The 10,340-nt window shown below is 48.7% G+C and overlaps 1 protein-coding gene and 1 pseudogene across 2 annotated transcripts in view; both read left to right on the top strand.

The window, feature by feature from the left end:
- The window catches only part of AOC3 (amine oxidase copper containing 3), a 25,475-nt gene extending 24,995 nt beyond the window's left edge, over positions 1-480 (top strand). The window contains 1 exon segment of the mRNA XM_017509365.2: positions 13-480. Coding sequence (XP_017364854.1) covers positions 13-99 — 87 coding nt within the window. The 3' untranslated portion in view covers positions 100-480.
- Positions 481-8,466: 7,986 nt separating this feature from the next.
- Positions 8,467-8,926, top strand: LOC108289796 (annotated as a pseudogene). Its single transcript, XR_001819317.2, has one exon. The product of XR_001819317.2 is annotated as a thioredoxin-like (transcript).
- The last annotated feature ends 1,414 nt before the right edge of the window (positions 8,927-10,340 follow it).

Here is a 10,340-nt window from a genome sequence, read left to right as displayed (position 1 = left end):
GGGGCCTGTGAGGTCAACCCCCTGGCTTGCCTGCCCCAGGCTGCTGCCTGTGCCCCTGACCTCCCTGCCTTCTCCCATGGGGGCTTCTCTCACAACTAGGCAGTCCCTGGGATGGGGCACGTGGCCAAGGGCTCCAGGGCCAGGGCATGAGGGATGGGGAGCAGCTGGGCACTGGGCCGGCAGCCTGGTTTCCTCTCCCCTGCACGAGGACTTTCTTCTACTGCCCTCCCTCGCATCCCCCTCTATGCCAGGAGCCTCCTAAGCCTGTGATGGCTGCCACAGGGGACACTCAGCCCTGTGGATGCCAGCTGTGCTGAGTTCCCATCCAGAGAGTCGAAGCATGGCCCAGCCTGGAGCCTGGAGCCTGGAGCCTTGGCCAAGCATTTCCCTAGACCACTCCTGGTTTTCTTAACAGTTTTTTTTTTTTTTTTCCCCAATGACACATAATTTACATACCATAAAATTCATCCCTTTAAAGCATACAATTTCATGTTTTGAATTGTTTTTTGAGACAGTTCCATTGCCACTAATTCGAGAACATTTTTATCACCCCAGAAGGAAACACTGCACCTGTTTTTTTTTCTCTTGAGATGGAGTCTCGCTGTGTCACCTAGGCTGGAGTGCAATGGTGGGATCTCTGCTAACTGCAACCTCTGCCTCCTGGGTTCAGCTGATTCTTCCGCCTCAGCCTCCTAGGTGGCTGGGATTACAGGTGACTGCCACCACGCCTGGCTAATTTTTGTATTTTAGTGGAAGTCGGGGTTTCATCATGTTGGCCAGGCTGGTCTCAAACTCCTGACCTCAAGTGATCCGCCTGCCTTGGCCTCCCGAAGTTCTGAGATTACAGGCGTGCACCACCACACCCGGCTAATTTTTTTGTATTTTTAGTAGAGACAGGATTTCGTCATGTTGACCAGGCTGGTCTCAAACTCCTGACATCAGGTGATCCACCCGCCTAGGCCCCCCAAAGTGCTAGGATTACAGGTGTGAGCCACCACACCCAGCCTGCCCTGGGTCTTAAAGGTGAATAGGGAGCCTCTAGAGACCAGACTGTTCTCCCAAAGCCACAGGGCAGGTTCCCCAGTAGAGGTGCATCTCAGTTTCAGGCCTTGGACAGCTGGTCCTTCTCTCTCTCTGTTCCCTCTTACGCTAACAAAGTCCTCCTCTTCCTGGTCTTCCTGCTACTTCAGCTTCCATTCCCTGCTCGGTTTTGTTTTTGGTTTGAGACGGAGTCGCAGGCTGAAGTGCAGTGGTGTGATCTCGGCTCACTGCAACCTCCACCTCTCAGGTTCCAGGGACTCTCCTGCCTCAGCCTCCAGAGTAGCTGAGACTACAGGAGTGCATCACCACACTTGGCTAATTTTTGTATTTTTTTGTAGAGATGGGGTTTCACCATTTGGCCAGGCTGGTCTCAAACTCCTGACCTTAAGTGATCAGCCTGTCTCAGCCTCCCAAAGTGCTGGGATTACAGGGTTGAGCCACTGCCCAGCCTGTTTCCTGCTGTTTCTAGCGGAGGTCGTGTGGGAGTGTCCCTGCTGCCTCAGGTCTTGTGGTTCCTTCCTGCACTCTTCAGTTCTGGTGGCCTCCACTGTCCCTGGACTGGGGAAGCCTTGGATCTGCAGGGACTGTCTTGTTTGAAGAAGGACAACGCTTGGTTATCTCCTTGTGGGAGACCTATGTCTCTGAACAGCTTTCTTCGTCTTGTCTGTCTGCCTTTCATTGTCATAAAAAATGTTCCTCCTGTCATCCTGTTATCTGCCTACACTGACAAATAATCCTCTTACGAGTTCCTGCATTTATACAGGCCATGCGGAGTATGCGTGTGTGAGGGGGAAGGACGGTCAAGCGTCAGCAGCAGCCTAGGGGGTTTGTGGGTGGAAGGATGAAAAAGATGGAGGGTCATCTGGTCCCAGGGCCCTGGTGACAGTAGCCTCTGTTACTCTGCAGCAGCCAGTGTAGGTGGCCAGAATGTCACAAGGGTAGGCACTAAAAAGCCTCAGGAGCTCCGGCAGCCGGGTGGGGAGCTGGCCAATCAGGAGAGGGCATGCAAATGAGCCAGGTGCTTCCTAGCAGGGACCAGAGGCCAGGTCAGGGCAACAGCCTCAAGGGCTGGCCCTCGTGGGCTGTGGACTTTGGATGAGCATAAATGAGAATCAGGACACCGGGCACAGTGGCTCATGTCTCTAATCCCAGCACTTGGGGAGGCTGAGGCGGGCTGATCACCTGAGGTCAGGAGTTCAAGACCAGCCTGATCAACGTGGAGAAACCCTGTCTCTACTAAAAATACAGAAATTAGCTGAGCGTGGTGTCAGGCACCTGTAATCCCAGCTACTCGGGAGGCTAAGGCAGGAGAATTGCTTGAACCCAGGAGGCAGAAGTTGTGGTGAGCCAAGATCACACCACTGCACTCCAGCATGGGCAACAAGAGCAAAACTTCGTCTCCAAAAAAAAAAAAAATGAACTGGGACAATTTGCAGGAAGGGATTTGGGGGCGGGAGTAAGGTGGGGAGGAGGTAGGGTTCAAACATCAAGCTTTCTGAGGTGTGTCAAGGCCAGAGAAACTTACACAGTATGTGGCATCCACACTTCTGCTCTGTCAGTGTCTTTTCCTGGGAGTAAGATCAAGAAGAGAGAGGGGTCCCAGCTAATTTTTGTATATATATATTTTTTATTTTCTTTTTGTTTTTATTTTTTCTTTTTCTTTCCAGAACCCCTTAGAGAACTTGGAATTAATAATTTTTATATTTTTAATAGAGACAGGGTTTCACCCTGTTGGCCAGGCTGGTCTCGAACTCCTGGCCTCAGGTGATCCACCTACCTTGGCCTCCCAAAATGCTGGGATTACAAGTGTGAGCCACCACACCCAGCCCCTTAAAAATGCTATTTCTAAGAGGCTATTAATATGTCTTTGCATTTCAGAAAACTGGGTCTAGTCAAGAAATAAGGATGGATGGAGGTCAAAATGGAAATGGATTTGGAGAACAGAGTGGGGGTGGGGACAGAGTAGGATGGAAGTAAGAGAGGGGTTGAGGGGAGGTCAGTGACAGGGAGGGGACAGGATAAGGAACAAGATGAGGAAGGGGGAAGGTGGAGTTGCAGTGGAGATGAGGATGAAAGTGAGGAAGGCTGGGTCATCCTCTGGCCTCTCCTACCATGCCCATCTACACAGATGCAAAGAAAACTTCATTCACTCATCGAATGTTTCTGGGACTCTTCCTGAATGCCAGACTTGTATTGGTACAGAAAAATGACTGTCTCCATACTTGCCTTCAAAGAGCTCACAGTCTGGGCTGCGGAGAGGTCTTTTTATAAACAAAAACACTAGCTGGGCATGGTGGCTCACACCTGTAATCCTAGCACTTTGGGAGGTCAAGGCAGGTGGATCATATGGTCAGGAGTTTGAGACCAGCCTGACCAACATAGTGAAACTCCGTCTCTATTAAAAATACAAAAAATTAGCTGGGCATGGTGGCTCAAGCCTGTAATCCCAGCACTTTGGGAGGCCGAGGCGGGTGGATCACGAGGTCAAGAGATCGAGATCATCCTGGTCAACATGGTGAAACCCCGTCTCTACTAAAAATACAAAAAATTAGCTGGGCATGGTGGCTCAAGCCTGTAATCCCAGCACTTTGGGAGGCCGAGGCGGGTGGATCACGAGGTCAAGAGATCGAGACCATCCTGGTCAACATGGTGAAACCCCGTCTCTACTAAAAATACAAAAAATTAGCTGGGCATGGTGGTGTGTGCCTGTAATCCCAGCTACTCAGGAGGCTGAGGCAGGAGAATTGCCTGAACCCAGGAGGCGGAGGTTGTGGTGAGCCGAGATCGCGCCATTGCACTCCAGCCTGGGTAACAAGAGCGAAACTCCGTCTCAAAAAAAAAAAAAAAAATACAAAAATTATCCAGGCATGGTGGCGCATACCTGTAGTCCCAGCTCCTTGGGAGACTGAGGCAGGAGAATCGCTTGAACCCCAGAGGCAGAGGTTGCAGTGAGCCGAGATTGCACCACTGGACTCCAGCCTGGGCAACAGAGCACGACTCTCTCTCAAAACAAACAAACAAACAACAACAAAAATAAAAACACTGACATAATAGTTATGACAGACAAGTGGGGCACAGAAAGAGGAGCCATCTATCACTGGTGGGAGTCTGGGAGGACTTCAGAGAGGTGGTGATGGATATGTGTGTTTAATTGTATTCATTGATTTATTTCAATTAGTGATATATTCACATGTTCAAAATCCTAAAGGCACAAAAGAACTTGCGTCTGGTGATGGTTGCACAATTCTGTGAATGTACCAAAAACCATGGAAACCATTGAATTAGGCACTTTAAATGGGAGAATGATACAGTATGTGACTTATAGCTCAATAAAATTGTATTTTAGAAAAGGGTCTGTGTCTCCATCCCACATCTGATTCTAGTCCCTCCCTGAAATCAAGTAATGCAGTGAGTTTCTTCTGTGTCTTTTTCACTGGGAGTCAGAAGTGATGTTTGACGTGGTGAATGAGCTGAATTTAGTCAAGTAGTAGACCGTGAACACAGTGTTCTGGCAGTGACACCGGCATGAAGGCTCGTGGTTCCGTGAATGCCCCAATGGCTGGAGCGTGGGGTGAGGGTGGCAGAATGGCAAAGGCTGACTGGAGCTGGGTGGGCAGAGCCTTGGAGGCCATGCAAGGCAGTCTGTACTTTATCTGTAAGCAATGATGACCCAGACCTTTAAGCTGCATGAATAACAATGTGACAATAATTTTAAAACACCCAAATCTCCCTCCAACATCCCGTTGTCATTCATGTAATTTAAACTGCAGCTCTTGTCTCTAGCACTCATGCGTTCACCTAGTTAGGTAAGTATTGTCTAAATACACTTTTGTATTCTACTTTTTCCGTTTAATATTAATCAGAAGCATTTTTATAGGTTGTCATGTAGTACTCAAATGGATTTTTTTTTTTTGAGACGAAGTCTCGCTCTGTTGCCTCGGCTGGAGTGCAGTGGCATGATCTCAGCTCACTGCAACTTCCATCTCCTGGGTTCAAGTGATGTTCCTGCCTCAGCCTTCTGAGTAGCTGGGATTACAGGTGCCCACCACCAAGCCGGGCTAATTTTTGTATTTTTGGTAGAGATGGGGTTTCACTATGTTGACGAGGCTGGTCTTGAACTCCTGACCTCATGATCCGCCTGCCTTGACCTCCCAAAGTGTTGCAGTGATCCACTTCATCCAGTGGATATTTTTTATTTTTTTTTTGAGAGGAAATGTTGCTGTCACCCAGGCTGGAGTGCAGTGGTGCAATCTCGGCTCACTGCAACCTCTGTCTCCTGGGTTCAAGTGATTCTCCTGCCTCAGCCTCCCAAGTAGCTGGGATTACAGGTGGAGGCGCCATCGCGCCCGGCTAATTTTTGTATTTTTAGTAGAGACGGGGTTTTACCATGTTGGCCAGGCTGGTCTCAAACTCCTGACCTCAGGTGATCCACCTGCCTTGGCCTCTCCAATTGCTAGGATTATAGGCGTGACCCACTGCTTCCCGCCAAATGGATGCTTTTTAAAGGATAAGAGGTACTCTATCAATTTGATGGTAAATAAATCATTCCCCATTGGGCATTGGGTTGGTTCCAATTTGCTGTCCAGAGGAAGAATGACCCAAATGGATCTTGGCTTTGGACAATGGCCTTTACATGGCCAACTCACATGCTCAGAGCTAAAAGGGACTCAGGGGGTCATCTGGGTTCATCTTTAGGGCTTCTGTGGTCGTGAGTAAGCACCCTGTCTGAACCCATTTCTTTATCTGGAAAATGATAATGTATTTAAATCACTCAAAAGCTTTTTAGGCCTTGGTAGATTTCTCTGACACTGGAAGGTCCATCCACAGCCTACCTGCTATGTATCAAAGGAACTATTTGAAGACACTGGGGTCCTGGTCAGGTAGGGTGACTCATGCCTGTAATCCCAGCACTTTGGGAGGCTGGGGCAGGAGGATTGCTTGAGGCCAGGAGTTCGAGACCAGCCTGAGCAATAGAGCAAGATTCTGTCTCTACAAAAAATGTATAAAATTAGCTGAGCTGGCCGGGCACAGTGGCTCACGCCTGTAATCCCAGCACTTTGGGAGGCCAAGGCAGGCAGATCATGAGGTCATGAGATTGAATCATGCTGGCTAACACAGTGAAACCCCATCTCTACTAAAAATACAAAAAATTAGCCGGGTGTGGTGCCATGTGCCGGTAGTCCTAGCTACTCAGGAGGCTGAGGCAGAAGAATCGCTTGAACCCAGGGGGCAGAGTTTGTAGTGAGCCAAGATTGAGCCACCGTACTCCAGCCTGGGCAACAGAGAGAGACTCCATCTCAAAAAATAAAAATAAAAAATTAGCCGAGCATGGTGGCACATGCCTGTAGTTTCAGCTACTTGGGAAGCTTGAGGTAGGAGGATCTGGGGCAGATGCACTCTGAAGGATCAAGAGGAAACACTCGGGGCTGCCTGCAGCAGTGCTGAGGCTGCAATTCAATTTTCTTTGATATCAGTGGTAGAATTTGTCCTCTAGGGGCCCGGTGCAATGGCTCACCCCTGTAATCCCAGCACTTTGGGAGACTGAGGTGGATAGATCACCTGAAGTCAGGAGTTCGAGACCAGCCTGGCCAACATGATGAAACCCGTATCTACTAAAAATACAAAAAATTAGCTGGGCATGGTGGCGGGCACCTATAATCTCAGCTACTCGGGAGGCTGAGGCAAGAGAATCACTTCAACCCAGGAGGTAGAGATTGCAGTGAGCTGAGATTGCACCATTGTATTCCAACCTGGGCAACAAGATTGAAACTCCGTCTCAAAAAAAAAAAAAAAATTGTCTACTAGGTACTGTGCTATGTGCTGGCAGGGGGGTTAGTTGGTCCCAGACAGACAGACATGGCCCACTGACTGGCTTGGCCCAGGGGAGATGCTGCTGGAACAAGAAAACCACTCTGATGGTTCTTGGAAGTGGGAGCTGGCCCCTGGCCCTTCATCTGCCCCTCATCTCCTCCCAGAGGCTGCTGTTCTTCATCCAGACTATCTGGTCCCATCATCCCTGTAGCTGCCACAGAGACCTCGTCATATGAAGGGAAAGAGAGTGTAGCACTCTCAGTAGGGACCGGGTCTCAAACACCTCCCTGCTGCATGTCTCTTCTACCTTTTTTTTTTTTTTTTTTTTTTTTGAGACAGAGTCTTGCTCTGTTGCCCAGGCTGAAGTGCAATACCATGATCTCAGCTCACTACAACCTCTGCTTCCGGGGAGAATCGCTTAAGCGATTCTCAAGCCTCAACCTCCCAAGTTGCTGGGACTACAGGCATGCACCACCATGCCCAGATAATTTTTGTAGTTTTAGTAGAGATGGGGTTTCGCCATGTTGCCCAGGCTGGTCTCTAACTCCTGAGCTCAGGCATCCCATCTGCCTCGGCCTCTCAAAGTGCTAGGATTACAGGCATGAGCCACAGTGCCCGGCCCCTTATGCCTCTTTTTTTGTAGGGGGGAATGGAGTCTCACTTTGTCGCCCAGGCTGGAGTGCAGTGGCGAGATCTTGGCTCACTGCAACCTCCACCTCCCAGGTTCCAGTGTTCTCCTGCCTCAGCCTCCTGAGTGGCTGGGACCACAGGCACATGCCACCATGCCCATCTAATTTTTTGTATTTTTAGTAGAGATGGGGTTTCACCATGTTGGCCAGGATGACCTCCTTCTCCTGACCTCGTGATCCACCCGCCTCAGCTTCCCAAAGTGCTGGGATTACAGGTGTGAGCCACAGCGCCCGGCCCCTTATGCCCCTTAACTTTATATCTCTGGGTCAGAATGTGATAGGGAACTCTCCTTTCTTGAAGACCGCCAAGGAATGTGATCTCTCAGTCACTCCCAATTCTCCCATTGAGAAGGAGAAGCCATGTTTCTGTATTTTCACTTAAAAGAAAAATTAAACAAAAAAAAACAGAAAGAGAAGCCAATACAAGACAGACTACTCCAAGCCAGATGATTTTCATCTTTGCTTTACTTAATCCTCAGAACAACCTTGAAAGGCAAATGTTAATTACACCCATTTCACAGATGCAGAAACTACAATTCAGAGAGATTAAGAAGCATGCCCAGATCACCTGGCTGGTAAAAGGTAGGGCTGGGAATGAACCCAGATCTTTGCAGAATTATACCTCACTGCCTTTGCTGGGCCATGGCTCTTTTTCACTGCCTGGTAGGCCTGTGTGAAGAGTTAAAAAAGGTATCAGACTGGTCTGAATATTGTAAGAAAGGAAAAAAGAAAAAAGAATGAAACAAGGTAATGCTTGGGAAGCCTTTGGCACGTGATCCATGTTAAGTGACCCTCTCAGAGCAAAGTCAACACTCAAAGGGCAAGGGCAGAAACATGCATAAAGGGAGAGCCAGCGGCGAGTCTTCTCGAAGCTCGGTCTGGTGCTTTGGGTCCTTTTCCATCAGTCCTTACAGCTGCTGGTCAGATCCTAGCAGCCAAGATGGTGAAGCAGATCAACAGCAAGGTTGCTTTTTAGGAAGCCCTGGACACTGCAGGCAATAAACTTGTAGTAGCTGACTTCTCAGCCAGGTGGGGTGGGCCTTGAAAAATGATCGAGCTTTGTTTTCATTCCCTCTCTGAAAAGTATCCAACGTGGTATTCCTTGAAGTAGATGTGGATGCCTGTCAGGATGTCGCTTCAGAGTACGAAGTCAAACGCATGCCAACATTCCAGTTTTTTAAGAAGGGACAAAAGGTGGGTGGATTTTCTGGAGCCAACAAGGAAAAGCTTGAAGCCACCATTAATGAATTAGTCTAAGCATGTTTTCTGAAAATATAACCAGCATTGGCTATTTAAAACTTGTCTTTTTTTTGATTTACAAAAAATACAAAGACTATAAATCCAATTGCCATCTGGGTGACAATAAATCATTAATTCTAACACTTAAAAAAATATGCACAGTTGCTTTTCACAAAGGCCCTCAACCTTGACTGCACATTGAAATCACCTGGGAAGCTTGTAAAACTCAACATACCCAGACTGCACCTCAGCTTAATAAGATCAGAGCCTGTGGGGGCAAAATTCAGACATGACTGGCTTTTAAATTTCCCCAGGTGAGGCCGGGTACGGTGGCTCGTGCCTTTGAGAGGCCAAGGCGGGTGGATCATCTGAGGTTGAGAGTTCAAGACCAGCCCGGCCAACATAAAGAAACGCCATCGCTACTAAAAATACAAAATTAGTTGGGTGTGGTGGTGCCCGCCTGTAATCCCACTACTCGTGAGGCTGAGGCAGGAGAATCGCTTGAACCCGGGAGGTGGAGGTTGCAGTGAGCTGAGATCACACCACTGCACTCTAGCCTGAGCGACAAGAGCGAAACTCCATCTCAAAAAAAAAAAAACTTTCCCTAAGTGATTCTGATTCTACTGTATAGCCAAGGTTGGGAGAACTCTGGAGACAGTAGTTCAGTTCCAAGCCTCCCAAGAGGAGGCCGACTAAACAGTCTAAGACATAAAGACTGTGTCCATCAGAAGGCACAGAAAGGGGCCAGGCACAGTGTCTCACACCTATAATCCCAGCACTTCGGGAAGCTGAGGTGGGCAGATTACTTGAGTCCAGGAGACCAGCCTGGGCAACATAGCAAAACCCTGTTTCTACAAAAATACCAAAAAAAAAAAATTAGCCAGGATGGTGACATGCACCTGTGGTCCCAGCTACTAAGGAGACTGAGGTAGGAGGATCACTTGAGCCTGGGAGGCAGAGGCTGCAGTGAGCTGAGATCATGCCACTGCACTCCAGCCTTGGTGACAGAGTGAGAAGACCCCGTGTCCCTCAGAAAGGGAGCATCACAAAGCCTGTCCTGAAAGTGACAGCCACATCTGGAGCCGAGGACCTGACCAGGGCCAGGACACGTCCCATCCTAAAGGCACTTTAGCCATGCAGATGGAGGCACCCAGCCCTATTGAAGCTATCTGGTGACGAACTGCTGGTTCTAATTCCCAACTCGACAGGCCAGCTTCCCACCACATCATGGCGATGGGAGAAAATGGACACATCATTTTCATATCTTATTGTAAATGAACTAATTGGCATTCTAAGAAGAATTACTTTTGCTTTGATAGTTACAGTAAATCAACAGATGGACCTTCAGGTGTAATTTTAGTAAATATAGACCTTCCCTGAAAGACAATTCCCGTTGGTGAGCTGAGCTGAGGAATCTGGTTTCTGATTCAGGCTTCTCCCTTGGACTGGGGTGAATTCACCAAGAAGCCATCTCGAGGTATCCTGGGAGATGTCAGCCAGCCTCGTCTGACGCAACCAGCCTAGCCAGGCACTTCACAACCAACTTTCAGAGCAGAAACT

Source organism: Cebus imitator, unplaced genomic scaffold (genome assembly GCF_001604975.1).
Source record: "Cebus imitator isolate Cc_AM_T3 unplaced genomic scaffold, Cebus_imitator-1.0 Scaffold415, whole genome shotgun sequence".
NCBI classification, from domain to species: Eukaryota; Metazoa; Chordata; class Mammalia; order Primates; family Cebidae; genus Cebus; species Cebus imitator.
This window is presented reverse-complemented; position numbering and strand designations above follow the sequence as displayed.